This window comes from Nycticebus coucang, chromosome X (genome assembly GCF_027406575.1).
Source record: "Nycticebus coucang isolate mNycCou1 chromosome X, mNycCou1.pri, whole genome shotgun sequence".
NCBI classification, from domain to species: domain Eukaryota; kingdom Metazoa; phylum Chordata; class Mammalia; order Primates; family Lorisidae; genus Nycticebus; species Nycticebus coucang.
Window position 1 is genome coordinate 144,465,777 of NC_069804.1, and position 16,367 is coordinate 144,482,143.

The 16,367-nt window shown below is 47.7% G+C and overlaps 1 protein-coding gene across 6 annotated transcripts in view; it reads right to left on the reverse strand.

The window, feature by feature from the left end:
* SEPTIN6 (septin 6) overlaps positions 1-13,231 on the reverse strand; it is a 77,541-nt gene extending 64,310 nt beyond the window's left edge. Inside the window, exons 1-2 of one of the 6 annotated variants that reach the window (XM_053581108.1) lie at positions 13,142-13,157; positions 12,537-12,639 (exon numbers count right to left, since the gene is read on the reverse strand). In XM_053581108.1, coding sequence (XP_053437083.1) covers positions 12,537-12,566 — 30 coding nt within the window. In that variant the 5' untranslated portion in view covers positions 12,567-12,639; positions 13,142-13,157. Of the gene's footprint in view, positions 1-7,493; positions 7,578-12,536 lie in introns of those variants that run through there. The other 5 variants (XM_053581109.1, XM_053581107.1, XM_053581110.1 and 2 more) reach the window with 5 other exon arrangements.
* Positions 13,232-16,367: the final 3,136 nt, after the last annotated feature.

The window sequence follows — 16,367 nt, forward strand, 5'->3', positions numbered from 1 at the left end:
CACACTTTTTTTTTTTTTTTTTTTTGAGAGTCTCACTTTGTCACCCTCAGTTCAGTGCCATGGTCATCATAGCTCAGAGCAACCTGAAACTCTTGGGCTCAAGTTATCCTCTTTTCTCAGCCTCCAGAGTAGCTGGAGGCACCCACCACAATGCCCAGCTATTTTCAGATGCGGGGTCTTACTGTTACTCAGGCTGGTCTGGAACTGCTGAGCTCAAGCAATCCACCCACTTTGGCCTCCCAGAGTGCTAGGATTATAGGCATGAGCCACTGTGCCTGGCCCAGTACATAGGTTTTAAAGACCTCGGTACAACTGACACATCATTCAACAGGAAACAGTAGCAATTTATATTTCCAGCACTAATACTACGTATGTGTCAGGGTCTGTTTACCCATAAACACTGAGTTTCACAGGCTTTTGAACTATTTTGAATCACTGAAAAATGGCATCATGGCATTTAATTTGCACTGTATTAGTGAGGGAGAATATTATCTTGTTGTTCTACTGTATATTAGGGATGTATATGTGAGTTGCCTATTAAAAAATGGGTATTTGTTTTTTCTGTTTTGGATTGGTAAAAGCATTTTATGTATTAAGGAAAGTAAGATAGTTTTGATTTGATGGTGAGATATCCAGGGGAGGAAATCCAGTAAGTAGTTCAGAATATGGGATCATAGGCTCAGGGAGATTTCACGACTGAGATATAAATTTAGGAGTGAGAAGTATGAAACTGGATGTGTTCTCCAAGAGCTAGCACAGAGAGAGAGGAGCTAAAGACTGAACATAGGAAATGCCCACAAATAAGCCAGGAGAAGATGAAGTGGATTCTGCCAAGAGGGAGAAATGATCAGAGCAGTAAGAGATGACCCAATAGTTTTCCATCACCAAAGGCCAAAGGGAACGTCAAGAATTAAAAATAAATGGCCATTGATTTGGATTTGGTGAAGAACACTAGTGACTTTTAGAATCCTTACTACTGTATCTTTTACCCAGTGTCCAATCCACCTAAATTAACTAAGGAGTTAGGGAAGGAGGGGACGTGGGACCTTGTTAATGTGCTTTTCTTGCAAACTGAGATTTAAGCAGCAACCTTTTTGTGTCAATCCCTGTAGTTAAGAAAGCTTCCAAAATGTATTTGTATAGTTCCTGCTTTAGGAAATCCTGTCTAGGGAACACCATGCATTCTTGCTTTAATGAATCTTATAAGATGTCAAGGTCATCATTGTGGATATCAGTCCTCATTGTTCAGAGCTAAATATATAGAGGTAACAAGGACAGGACACTGGACTGAATGTACAGTGACCCCAGGACAGCCCCTGGAAGTCTCTTTCCTCCTCCTCACTAAATCTCTGATGTATTATCTCTTTCCTCTTTTTCTTTAACGGTGGCCTGATTAATTGAGGTCCTGGTTATTTTGATTGCAGTTAATTGAATATTCCCTTGACTATAGTGAGAACAAGAGGAAATGGAAATGGCAACTTGGCCCAGCACGTCTGATTAAAACCTCAAGTTTTCATCTTTAATAGCAAGTGGTACCACGTTCAAGGCTTAAACTGAGATGCTAGAAAGGCCAAAGTCACCAAAATTTTATATCGCACATCTTCCATAATCTTGCAACCTCCTCCCAGGGTCATGCAAAGATCTAAACACAAGCAAATTTGTATGTAATACTGAACAACTAGAAAACACTGAAATGCCCGACAAGACAATAGGAAAATATTTAACTACATTATGGTTCATCAGCTCTTTGCCTTTTCCTTGTCCTGACACCAGGAGCCAGTCACTATCTATGGCAAACACATCTTACTCTGTAAGCCTATATACCTTGCTCTTACACTGTAAACCTATCTTTCTCTTTCTCAATAAACTTTGTGGCATGCTTGCCTTACTTCGGGATGTTTGGTCACTTACTGACTAAGAACACTCCAAGAACCAAAGACCCAGGCAGCTGCCTGAAGCCCCAACATTTTAGCAGACAGGCAACTGCCTTGAAACCAAACACTTTAGATTTCCAAGAAGCAGCTGGTATCCCTCAAAGCTGCGTATAGTTAACAAACCTTCCTTTTCTTACTAAAAAAAAAAAAAAAAATTATGATACATCTATCCTTTGTATTCTGAAGCCATTAAGAATGTGGTAGTTCTATATACACTGATGTGAATATCGCCAAGACATATTATAGAGCAGAAAACAGTATGAGCCCGCATACGCACAAAAATCCCTGTGTACGCGTATTTGCACACGAGTGTGTATGAATGCATAGAAAGAAGACTGAACCATGCACCAAACCAAGAACTGTGGCTCCCTCAGGGGAGGGAATGGTAATAGGCCCTTAGTTAAGTGGTAGTGAGTACGCTTCTGTATTATTTGATTCTTTCCTAGCATGAATGTATTCACACACTACCTGTGTAATTTTAAAACTTTTTTTTTGTAGAGACAGAGTCTCACTTCATGGCCCTCGGTAGAGTGCCGTGGCCTCACACAGCTCACAGCAACCTCCAACTCCTGGGCTTAAGCGATTCTCTTGTCTCAGCCTCCCGAGTAGCTGGACTACAGGCGCCTGCCAAAAACATTTTTAATATAAAAAAGGACCATTCTCACTCAGCTTTGCAGCAGAGATAATTAGGATGCAGAGAGTCTGCAAAGAGCTAAACGGAAGGCAAAATGAGAGAGCGCTCCTGAGAACTGGGAGAAGCCCCCCTCCCCGCCCCAGTCACATTTCCTGTTTTCTCCTCATCTGCAGTCACCTGCGGTTTTGAGATACGTTATACCACATTTCATATCACAGGCAGAAGCACTGCTCTTTCTCTTCCGCCTCCTCTCTTGAGGACACACCAATTTTGTCTTTTATTTATTTATTTTTTTGCAGTTTTTGGCCGGGGCTGGGGTTGAACTCGCCACCTTCGGCGTATGGGGCCGGCGCCCTACTCCGGCGCCCTACTCCGTTGAACCACAGGCGCCGCCCCAATTTTGTCTTTTTTTTTTTTTTTTTTTTTTGTAGAGACAGAGTCTCACTGTACCGCCCTCGGGTAGAGTGCCGTGGCGTCACACGGCTCACAGCAACCTCTAACTCTTGGGCTTAAGCGATTCTCTTGCCTCAGCCTCCCGAGCAGCTGGGACCACAGGTGCCCGCCACAACGCCCGGCCACTTTTTTGTTGCAGTTTGGCCGGGGCTGGGTTTGAACCCACCACCCTCGGCATATGGGGCTGGCGCCCTACTCACTGAGCCACAGGCGCCGCCCCCAATTTTGTCTTTTAATTGAATATCCGTAAAATCATATTATGAAGACCAAGTTACGGCAGTTCCAGCTGTGCGTCTTTCTCCCATTGCTGTTGTCCTGAAAGTAACGAGTCACAGAAGCACCCAAGTAGGCAACTCCTGTCCCTCTCTTCCCTCCGCCCCTCTTCCAACCTCTGTGGCAGAGCAGCAGAGCAGTACTTGAGGTCTCTGGGGACTAAGGGTGCCTCTCTGTGGATGGAGCATTTTCTGCCTCTGTTTAAAAGCAGTGTGACTAAGTTAGTGGCTGTCATTCTGAACAATGAGGAAAGAAAAACGTCTGGAACTCATTGCTGATGACTAGGTTTTCCCTGAACTGTCTCCTCTAGCCTTTTGCATCCAAATGCTAGGAAAGGACAAAAATCCTGAAATAGGATTCTTTTTATGTATGTACGTATGCATATATTCTTGAGACAGAGTCTCACTCTGTCACCCTAAATGGAGTGCTGTGGCATCATAGCTCACAGCAACCTCAAACTCTTGGACTCAAGTGATCCTCTTACCCCAGCCTCCCAGGTAGCTGGGACCACAGGCATGCACCACTATGCCCAGCTTTAGTTTTTCTTTTTCCGTTTTTAGTAGGAAGGGGGTCTCACTCTTGCTCAAGCTGGTCTCAAAGCAATCTACCCATCTCAGCCTCCTAAAGTGCTAGGATTATAAGCATGAGCCACCAGACCTGGCATAGGATTCTTTTTAGCAGCCTCATCAGTCACTTAATTGTGGACCTAAGCTCTCTTAATTGTGGACATTCCCGTCTCCATCTCCTGCCCTCAATACTGATCCTGCAAATCTCTAAGACTACCCAAACCAATTCATCAGTTCAATGATACATGATGAAATATTAAGCAGCTAATAAAAATATTTTCTCAGAATATTTAATGACATGATCAAATACTAGTAGGCAAAACAACCACAAAAAAAAAAAGAAAGAAAAAACACCCAACCTGTATACTCAGGATAATCCCAAGAGCCCAAGGATGAGGGGGAAATATGTATTCTTTTTTTTTTAAGATTGGAAGACTATAAATCAAAATGGTATCAATGGTTACTTTTGGGTGGAGGGATTGTAGGTGAGGTTGCTTTTCTATGCTTTCTGAATTTCCTACAATAGGCATACCTTACTCGTATAAACAAGAAAAAAATGTTGTTTTATTTTTATTTTTTGAGACAGAGTCTCACTTTGCCACCCTCAGTACAGTGTTGTGGCATCACAGCTCACAGCAACCTCAAACTCGGGCTCAAGCAATTCTCTTGCCTCAGCCAACCAAGTAGCTGGGACTACAGGTGCCCGCCACAATGCCCGGCTATTTTTAGAAACGGGGTTTTGCTCTTGCTCAGACTGGTCTCGAACACGTGCCCTCAAGCAATTCACCTGCCTCGGCCTTCCAGAGTGCTAGGATTACAGGCATGAGCCACTGTGCCTGGCCTCTGTTGTCTTATTTTTAAAAAATATTCAGTCTTGAATATTTATGGCCTTTAAAGAAGTTCAGCCAGGCACAACAGCTCATGTCTGTAATCCCAGCACTTTGAGGGGCTGAGGTGGAAGGATTACTTGAGCCCAGGAGTTCAAGACCACCTCGTAGGCAAAACAGCAAGACCCTGTCCCTACACACATACGCAAAAAGAAAAATTATCCAGGTGTGATGGCATGTGCCTGTAGTCTGAGCTACGTGGGAGGCTGAGGCAGGAGGATTATTTGATTCCAGGCATTAGAGGCTCCAGTGAACCATGATCTAGCCACTACACTCCGACCTGGGTAATAGAGCAAGAAAAAAAAAACAAAAAGATTCTAAAGAGTCTATGATGATACTTTCCTGGGTAAGAAAGTGGCCTCAGATACTTTAGAAAAATCTTCAACTACAACCAGAAAGATGCTTGACAATTTGGTTAATCAGAGCAGTTAGCTTTAAGGCAGTTTTATTGTATATAAAACATGTATTTTCCCAATAATACAATAAAACCCTATTATAACTTATTATTACATATAATATGAATAGCACACTGTTATACAGTATAACTTTGTATTCTAAAGATTCGTATGAATCAGACATCAAATCATATATCCTAAAACATGTAGAAAAAAATCTTCGTAAAACAATCAGGCAGCTGATAGTCCCATCTGCTGCTTTCAATGCCATCAAGGGAGTGAATGCCTCTGTATTACCAGGTATAAGAACCATGAAAGCCCCGATAAGTTCTCAGTGGTTTAAAAAAAACCCTCCAATGTCCCTAACACATCAAATATCAGAACTCCCCTTATGCTGATTAAGCCAGGCTAAGAGGAAACTGATAGTAGTCATAATGGCCTGTACTGGGAGAGAGAAACACGGAGGCTGTTCCAAGGAAAAATAAGACCTGCAAAAGCTGGCAGCACCACTGAAGGGGCTCACAAATGCCCTTCAGTGGGGAGTGGCTTAGGAAGATTATCCTTACCATGGGGGGAGCAGCATTTTTAGCAAATCCGGTAGATGAAACTCTGATGTTAATACACAAGATAAATTCCAGAGTGGCTTTTCATTCTATAAAAGGATTCACAGCAGGATTCCATTAAATAGCCAGCTCTCCTATTGCATTTAAAGTAGGATTCAATAGATAAACATTCAGCTGCCATACACCTTTATAAGGAAAGAATAGCTGTATATACCTACACCCACAGACACTATCTGAGGTGTTGTTTCTATTCCACTTACAGAGACCCTGCTGAGCTAAAAGCATAGATTCACCTTCTCTACAACTCTCTCCCCACCCAACTCAACAGTCAAAGCTGGGAAGGGGTGGAGTTATATTTTGCCATTCATTCAGAAGCAGAAGCAGGGAAAGACCTAAAAGAAATTAGGCTGAAGAAAAAGGAAACATAAAAACTATACAATGTTAGAGCTGGAAACACCCTTAACCATCCCCTAATCCAGCCCACTCATTTTTCAAAAGGGGAAACAGAGACTCAGAAAGAGGAAGTGCCTTGTCCTGCTCCACAGAGTGATTTGGTGGCACAGAATGGTGCTAGGATGCAGGCCCGTCAAGCAGACAGCCACTCTCAAATGGAAAAGCTGACTCAAGTGGCAGATGTGTTTTTCTTTATGCTGGTAAAATTCCGAGACATCAGGCTGTGGATGGTGAGAAGTAGAAGGGTCAAAGGACACAACTCAGAAGGCTGTGGGCTCATCAAGGTGGCTCCGGCCCATGGAAAGCCACTGAGGCGGTCAGTGCTATGGAGGGCCTGTGCTCCTCCTCTCCACTTACTCCCCCAGTTTTCTCTCCCATTCCCCTCTCTTCTGACTCTGGCCCAAGCCTCAGCCTGGCCAGCTCCTGAGTTCTGCTCCAAAGCCACAGAGCTAATGAGCCTGCCTAACTCCACCAGCCAGAGTCTAGGTAAAATATCTCCACCTCAGGCCAGGGGTGACCCCTGCTGAAGGTGGGTCAACTTGGCCACAAAAGCCAGATTCCCTTCAATCCAGGAAATTAAACAGTTTTCTAGGTGCTCTGGTCATTGTTACTTCCAATCTGCTAAAAAAGAAAAGTTTTACCCAGAGGCCACTGGGTGAATGCCCAACTGCCCTCTGGGGAGTCTGAATTTGCCTCTGCCTCCATCTGGTCTTGTTTAATGGGGATCTGAAAAAAACCAGTTCCTGCCTCAGCGCCAGCGTTTGGTGCTGGGGGCCTCCGGAAACCGAACACCACCTCACACCTCATCAGGGCCAGGAAGCAGAGTTCTGCTCCTGTTACCCCAGGGCCACCATTAGGGGTCAGAGAAGGCCCTGGCAGGGGAAACCTGAGCCCTGAGGCCTGGCCCTGAGAAGGCCTGCAAATCTTTTCCCGGGTCACTTTTTTTTTTTTTTTTGTAGAGACAGAGTCTCACTGTACTGCCCTCGGGTAGAGTGCCGTGGCGTCACACGGCTCACAGCAACCTCTAACTCTTGGGCTTACGCGATTCTCTTGCCTCAGCCTCCCGAGCAGCTGGGACTACAGGCGCCTGCCACAACGCCCGGCTATTTTTTTTGTTGCAGTTTGGCCGGGGCTGGGTTTGAACCCACCACCCTCGGCATACGGGGCCGGCGCCCTACTCACTGAGCCACAGGCGCCGCCCTTCCCGGGTCACTTTTAAGTGAGTGTAAAGGATGACCCCACGCCAGGCCAGCTGAGAGCAGGGCGCTGCATAATTCAGCAGATGACTGCCTCTAACGAGAAGACTCTGAAGAAGAGGATAACATGATTTCTCACCCTCATGAGCATGTGGCCTCCTTCCTCTGTGCAGGCAGCAGAGAAACTCAAGGCTTCAAATCCCAGCAGCAAAAGCCTCCTCCTGCCAAACTGAGGAGGAAGGGTCTGTGTTTCTAATTTATTCTGCCCCCCCCCAGTTGTTACTTAAAATAATCCATCATTACATGGCTGATGGCTCCAAGATTTTTATTTAAAGCAATATGGAGAAGAAGAAAAGAGAAAACCCACATAACCCGTGACTGTGCTATCTTGGATTTAAGCTGAGAATCTTTTTAACATCAGGCAGTCTCCAAATCACCACCTAAGCATACTCTTTTCTGGCCCCGAAGGGTGCTAAGGGGGATGCAGTAAAAAGAGGGGGAGGTGGGGGCAGGGCAGGATTTTAATTTCTCAGAAGCATCATGAAAAGACCGGTGTTTTCTTTTAAAGGCATCTGTGTCATCTGGTAGGTGTTGCATTGTGTCATCCAATGACCAGCAGTAATGCTTTGGACTAAGACCCATGACGTTTATCCATGGTTTTCCTCTTCTCTCTCTTCTTTTTTCCATTTGTCTTGACTATAGTTTTAATGTATATGCGATGAAAAGCCCTTCTCAATTGTTCATGCTAATTGTTTGTTTGGGACAGGGTATCACTCTTTGCCCAAACTGGAGTGCAGTGGCACAATCACAGCTCACTGCAGCCTCCAACTCCAGGACTCAAGCAATTCTCCCATGCCAGCCTCCTGAATAGCTAGGACTGCAAGGCACACATCACCATGCCCTGCTAATTTTTTTGTTGTTTGTGGGGGGGGTTTAGTGATAAGGTCTAGCTATGTTGCCCACCCTGGTTTCAAACTCCTAGCCTTAGGCGATCCTCTTGCTTTAGCCTGCCGAGTCTCTGGGATTACAGGCATAAGCCACCACGCCTGCCTAGTATTAAACTGTGACTCTGATCATCCAGAACCCAGCTAAGTCCTGAAATCAGTTCTATTTACTTTTAGAATACCTTTTTTTCCAGGGGACTTATCTTCCTAATTAGTTTTGCTCAGGCTAATGCAATGGGTTTATTCCCTTATAGCACACAAAGGCAGGGGCTGTGCTGGGTAACAAAGCCAACAATTAATAGAAAATTTACAGCAGAGACTTCATGAAACAAATGCTATGCACATGACTACAGATCAAAATCTCATCATACTATACAGACAAATCACTCTGCTGTAATGCAGTTTTGTAATAAGAACACTACTAGCACTCACATTTCCAGGATTTAGGATGTGAAGAGGAAATAGAGCTCATTCCTGCTTTTCATCTGGAAGCTCTGAGAGAGCACAGTTCCTGTGTGCCTGGGCCACCACTCTATCCCCAGCACCTGGCACAAGGCCTGGCAGAGTTGGTGCCCAATAAATACGTGCTGAAGTCATGAATGAAAATAAGAGTGGGCGAATTAACAAATCAAATGTTCCCAACTCAGAAACAAAAGTGAAATCTCAACCATCTTCACATTTGCTATTTGATGCCCTCAGGAAGCCTTTCCTGTGATTCCCATCCATTGTTGGATCAGGTCCTCTTGAAATGAATTCTCATGGCAGGCAGGCGCTCTCCTGTAGCACTTATGACAATGATAATTATATATTTGTGTCTGCCTCCCCCAATAGATTGTAAACTCCTTGAGGGAAGAGGCCATGTACATGTGGGGAGGGCACTGTAATTCTCCTTCAGGTTTCTATTTTGAAAAATCTCAAACACAGAGAAAAGTTGGAAAATAGTATAGTGACGACTCACATACTCTCAACTAAGATTAAACAATTTTTAATATTTGGGGCCATGTAAACTTGCTTTAGTGCTGTATTCCCTGTACGGCTGTGTGAATATTGAGGTTTTGAATCTTCTCCTCACCTATAAGCAGTTTCTCTGGGACAGTTTCCCCTGGCCAATTCCCCCCCCCACCACACACACATACACACATACACACACACACACACACACACACACACAAACTTTGTAGGGTAGAGTGAGCCCCTGCAAGTTCTTTCATTTGAGAGAATAACCATTACCTGGATTGCTACTGGAAAAAGCACTGTTGTTCACACGGTGTTATAAATTCAAGCCAGAATCAATGAGATGTTCTGTCCATGGGCCAGCACTTAATAGTCTAGACCCTGACATGCAACACTGAAAGAAACAGCTCGGTGCATGAGCCAAGAGATGCAGCTTTGGGGCCCTAGGCTGTGTCTCACTAGGTTACCTTGGATAAGTCATATAACCTCAATGTATACACTGTATCAACAGCAGCCCCAGCCACCAATGCCACCTCATGGGTGGAGGGCAGGGGTGGGGGAGGGCATCCCAAAGATGTCCTATAGTTCTCCAGTTATTTCACAGTATCCACAATTTGTCTCTCTAACTAGCTATACGCTTCAAAGCCATCAACTACGTCTACTGCTTTTTTTTAGTATAGTTGGCAAGGGCCAGTCATGCTGGACACACATCAATCAAATAAATACCCATGGATACAGTGGAGAAATAATGTTGTCATGCAGAATCTTTTGTGGTGTTCATTCAAATGGGATGGAATTGTATTACATAGACCAGAATTGAACTTTAAGTTACATGCAAGCAATATAGGCCCTACCCAACAACTCTAAGGCCTGTTTTGATCACTGTAATCCTCAACTGACTCTGGAAAGGACTCCCCCCAACACACACACCAGGGTACTACTCCCATGGCACCATGTCTTAAGCTAGTCACACCAAGGTTTATTCTCCTGTCTTCTCTCCCCAAACCCTGGAAACATATTCCTTGGAAGAAAAAAGCAGCAACCAGACATCCAAGGTCTCTTGAGGTAATTCTATCTTCCCTGGTGAATTATAACTTCTTGCAGGCACAAAGGAGGAGAGAGAGACAAATGACACATAAACAAGAGCTTCACTGACTGGGGGAGGGGGGCCTGGAGAGTGACGTCAATTTTCCCAGAAACCCATTTATCACGATAACAAGGTCTCAAGTGCTCAGGCTGCTCTTTGAGCTTCAGAATCTGGTGTATAATTATGTTCTTCATCATACAGTATGGCAAGGCCAGCCAGAGCAAACTGGAACCATGCAAAGCAAACCAAGTGGCCCTAAACCACCTCCTACCCCCCATCTCCATAACAAAGGGGTGCTCTAGGTTACTAGAGTTGTGCCTGAGGTGAAGCACAACCTTCTGGAATGTTCCCCTTTGCAACATCTGCCCTGCGATGCTAATCCAGGCAAGGGGGGGTGGTGAGACAGTATGAAAAGGTTGATGCAAATTCATTAGCTGACAAGAAAAAATCATTAGTGTCATTTTTGTTCACCAAAGATGGAGCAAGTGTAATCCAGAAGACTAATTCCTCCACTTAAGCTATGTCATCTCTAAAATCAAGTAATGAGGAACAGAAAAGCACTCTGAGAGAGCCCTCAAAACACTAACGAAATACATATTACAGTGCCATTCTTGGAGAAAAGAGAATTATCTCAAATTCTTTCATCACGTTTCATCATTGTCTCCTGGTCCTTCCACATCATAACTGCATATAAACAGTTCTGTGCTGGGGTGTGCAGGAGGTGAGGGAGGTTTCTGGTCTTCTAAACAGGGACAAACGGGTGGAATAAATTAATACATGCCTGTAGAGAAAGTACTATCCGATTCTGGATTCAGATTTTGAAAACAAATCAATTTCAATTACACCGGATACCTAGAGGCGTCTTTTTTTTTTTTTTTTTGCACTAGGATTGCATTGCATGAACTATTCTCCTAAAAAAGTACGCTACAAGGTTTTAAAACATTTTTAAGTGGTTCAGAGATTATCATCAAGTAGGATTTGGTGCCAAGGGATTTGACCTATCTCTTTCGCCTCTTCCTCACCTTGAGGTGCCAGTGGGCTTCTTAAAATCCCAAACACCCATGGATAAATAGAAGAGCTAGGGTGTTCCACCAAATGACCAAATGGAATAATTTCCCTTCGCAACCAAACTTCTGGCCAAAAAAAATAACGTGGGGCCTCAGGTCACTTCGACATGATTTCTCTGCGCAACCCAGGCTGGAAAACTTCAGTTCTTTAAATGAAGATATTTTTTTTCCCCAGAGTCAATCGCCAATAAAAAGAGAGACAGCACTAATTTCGGAAGTCTCATACTTATTTTCCTGAGTCCCCACAGAAAGAAGCCAGCTCCACAGGTTTTGGTACACAAGCCTAGTTACACTGAACATGCACCCAAAACAGATCCCCAGAGGCCCGCTCAAAATCATGCCAAAATTCAACAGCCTGCCACCTACAGGCCAGCCAACTGCACCCCACACTGACGCACAAATGGGACCCAGTGGCAAGAGGATCAGCAGACAGGCATTCGGACACGGACCCACACTACAGAGGTAAGCACACTCAGAGAAACAGGCAGACTTATCTAGGGTCACAGACAGAATCCGGGCGCCGTTGCCGCCCGCCCAGGAAAGCACGAGAGCGCGCGCGCACACATATATGCGCACACACTCATACACACAGACGCAGTCACATATGTAATGCATATGGAGAAACCCTACCCCAGCCAGTCACCTCCCCGCCCCCCTCACCACTCATTCACTGCCTTCGGCCCCAAGCTAACCCAACCCCGCACCCCTCTTCCAGTTCAGGCCAGGGTCCCAGGGCGCAGCTGTGCGTAGGAGCGCTGCAAGGCCAGGGTGCCAGGGACCCGGAGGGCTCGGCAGTTCGTGCGGCCATTCATTCGACAACGCCCCAGCGGTGGGGCCGCAGCTGCAGTTAGCGAGGCGCCGGCGCTTACTGCAGCTCTTGAGCAATGCAAGTTCAGAGGCCGGCCCGCAGGCTTTGCCAACACCCCACCACCACCACCGCGCCCGCCACCACGGTTCTCTGGGACAGTCTGGGGAACTGAGCCGCTGACCCCGAGAGCCGAAGTCCCGCGGTGCCTCGGCTCCTAGACTGTGCCCACTGTCCTCCTTTCAGCGGCCGTAGCGGCAGCCAGGTCTCCTTGACCCTCTCCAGACCCCCACCCCGGGCGCTAACACCCAAGCCCCGTACTCACCACCTGGCGAGCTATATCGGTCGCTGCCATCGCTCCTGCGTCCGCCAGGGCTGCCACGGGAGCCGCCGTAACGGGAGCTACTGCACAGGAAACAGAGGAGCTCCTCCGACAAAGAGAAAGTGTTACACTTCGGGCGCGACCAAGTCCAGTGGGGGGAGGTGCAAGGGAGGGGCTCCCTCGCCGCTGGTCCAACCCCAACCTCCCCTCTATCGCCCACCTCCCTCGGAAGTTGAGTATGAAGAGGGGGCGGATTTAACGCACCGCCTCCCCAGACCAAGAGCTCAGTTCCAATACTCCCCGCAACCCCAGCCATAGGCCTCTGAGAAGGGGGGCGGGGGCTCCCCTCGGTGACCACGTCCTCTGGCCCCCCGCCACTGGGCTCCGTGGTACGTCCCGACCTCTGCTGAATTGTTACACCTCCTGCTCTCTCTGACATCCAGAGTCCCCAGACCCTGGAGGCTGGAGAGGAGCCTCCGCCCCTCCCCCCTTCCCGCGCTCAGCTCCAGCGACTGAGCTCCGCAGCCCTCCTCTCCCTCCTCCCGACCCCTGGTACCCCCTCTTCCTCTCCACCGACATCCCAGGGTGCATGTGTGGGAGTGCCTGACCATTGGAGTCTCCATGCTCCGCTGTTGTTCCCTCTGTCCCCAATGACCGCGGAGCGCCGCTGAGGCGGAGCGGAGGTGGGGGGGAGCCTGCGGCACCTGCCGCTCCACAATGGAGCTTAGAAAGGGGGCTGCTGTCAGAAGCCGCACTGCGGCCCCGCGACTGAGCTGTGACACGCGGAGTCCGAAGCCAGGGGTCCTGAGATGCCCCCTGTTCCCCAGAGATTTCCAAGCTTCGGGTGCTGTGGACTGTAGTTTCGTGAAGCCGAGCTCACCACCGTTGGGCACTTTATGCAGTTGGACCCCACGCGCCTCGTCCCTCCGAGCTCTAAACTGCTTAAGCAAAGCTCAGACAACTCACCCCTTCTAGTGCCAGGGCGCGATGGAGTCTCGGATGAAGGGCTGGGGATGCAGGACCCGAGCTCTATCCAGCAAGATGAAGAGGCAGGTGACCCGGAGTGGCCTCCAGTCTCTGTCCCGCTCCCTGATTTCCCTTAGCTCTAATTCAACTCTGGACAAGGCGGCTGATAGTGTGTGCTTAGAGTAGAGGACTTCCTTAGGCAGGAGATATACCTGCCTGCTCTCCTACTGAAATCCTCGCCAAACGCCCGCTACAGGTCCTGTCCCTTGCTCTCAGCCCCTCTCTACCTCTCGGGTCCTGAGACCACTCGTCTTTTCCAGGATTGGCCCCTCACTAGCTTCTTGTAACTGGAGAAGCCTGGTAGATTTGGCATGCCCGAGGCTTGAACGAGCGGGACACTCCATTCCAGTCCTCAAAAGAGCAGGTTCCCTGGTCTTGAGAAGGACTCCAGATGGAGGAGGAGTGATGGGTCTATGGGGGAAACCGGGCCCACCAGTTCCCAGCAGAGCATGGAAGGTGAACCCACAGATGCCCAGGGCGGCAGCAGCTGAGAGAGAGGTAGGAGAGAGGACAAAAGAAAAGTAGGAACCGGAGAGAGGGGACCCAACCTAGAGCCCTGGCCTAGGAGAAGGGAGGAGAAGAGAAAATGGAGCGGCCACAAGAAGAGCTTCCCTAGCACTTGGTTCCACCTGCTGGGATGGTGCTACTCAAACTCTCTCAGGGAGCTCTGATGTGCCTTTTGCTGCTTGACAACAGAGACTCAAAGTGCATCTCCAGTGCCAAGTGCAGGGCCTGGCATCGGAGGCACTCGAGCTGAGGGTAGAGGATTCCCATGGCGGGGGGGAGCAGAAGAAAGAAGAGACACAATGCGGGATAGCAGTAGGGACAGTCACGAAGAGCCAAGTATTCGGTGGGTGCCTACTGCTCCATCATTGTGCTGGAGACCCAGGAGGGGCCTGAAGAGAAGAGCCTGGCATTCCTAGGGACCAGTACAGGGGAGTTCTGTGACATGGAAGATGCAGGCTCACAGGGGAGATGGCAGCAGCAAAGAGGAGGGGTAGGCAGAGTCTGCAAGACCCTCTGGAGGGCCTGGAGGAGAGGCTGGGCCGAGGACTAGGGTGACAGTGACACTCCAGGGCTATGTTGGAGAGCCACTGTAAGCCTTGGGCCCAACTGGATGGGGGCAGGGAGTCAGAGGTGACTGGCTCTTCCAGGCTGGGTATCTGGAAGACAGGTCTTCCCTGGCAAAGGCTGGGGCATCGTAAACCAAAAGGCCCCAAGGCCACTAACTCCCATATGGACTTGGGATTTAGATGGTGGCAGGATAAGAAGCGAGCATTTGGAAGCCAGAACTGAGAGCTGCTGCCAGAAGGATGGAGCCAAATCCAGAGGCCTGCTGGGGTCCCACGTGCTGCCCTCCTGGCTTAGCACTCCTCGCTTACCGAAGCTCCAGACATTTCTGCCCAGCATTGAGAGGAATCCTTAGCATGGAATCCTTGGTGTGCCACCCTTGTGCCCCACTTGACCCACCTGTCCCTAGAGACTACCAGAACCCTGTGAACACTGGATGGACCTCAAAGACCTGGATCAAGTGGGCAATTCAAGTCTCCTGCAACCTGGATCAACTGGGCAGGTCAAGTTTCTCTAAGACCTGCTGATGCGTGTCCACCAGTGTGTATTTTGTGTCCACCAGTATGCATGTGTCAGTGCATCAGTGTGTGTGATGTTGGTGTTTGTCAGTGTGTTTGTGTGTTTCAAGGTGTGTGTCAGTGTGTATTTTTGGTTTGCGTCAATGTGTGTCAGAGTGTGTTGTCAGTGCTGTTTTTGTTTTGTTTTGTTGTTGTATGTGTGTGTGTCAAGTGTAGGGAGGTTTTAGATCCTTGTGTTCTGGGCTTTACGTGTCTGAGAGGTGTGAATTATAATGCTCATTTCAACAAAGAGGTTTGGAAGCCACCTTGATCACTGCCTCCCAGTCTTCGGTCCCAGGTCACCTTCCTGGGCACAGGGAAGATGTGAGGGCTGAGGAGGCAAGAGGGCTCATGAGAGGTCAGATAGTGAGTTTTCTTCCTTCAGTGTCTGTCCACATTGACGAGTGAAGCCGAAAGAGCCCCTATGAAGCCTTGTGTTGGACTCACAGGCACTGTCACGGACATGTATGTGCTCACGTTTGATGTATCCTTGCAGGATCCCTTGGACCCAGCATGATGTCTGGCAGGTGCTCAATCAATGTTTGTGGAGTGAAGAAATGAGCAGAAGCATATAAATGACCTATTTTTAGTATTTCCCCTGTCCTTAAAGAACCTGGGCAAGTAGGTGACTGTCATTAGCATGCTAATGCTGTTAGTGGAACTAGACTCCACTGCCTGGGTGGGGGGAAGTGGCTAAGACCTGCTTGAGAGGAGTGGGCCCTCATTGGAGCTAAGCTTTAGAAAGGTCACTCAACCCCTGGGGTTGGGATGCTAACATTGTATAGGGGAGTATTGAGAGGGCAGAGAGGGAGAAGAGGGCAGTGAAATGGACCCAAGAACTCAGGAAAGGGCTTTCTTTGTCCCGCAGCTGTGGCTTTGTGAAAGGAAAATGAGGACAGCAACATTGGTCACAAATGGAGAAGCCTGAGAACAACCTGAAATGTAAGATCAGAACACTGGAAGAGGAAGACAAGGGGAAACAGAGGGAAAATGATCTGGGATTAACCAAATCTAGACCTGCCAACAGAATCACAAATTCAGTGAAGGGGCTGAGTCAAGATGAACTAAGGAGTCCTTTGTATATTATCACCTGCTACCTCTGGTTTTACATTAGTATTTTCCAGTGGTTCTCAAAATGTGGTCTTTCTGTGGTCTAGGAGTAAAAGAGTCAGCTGGGAAA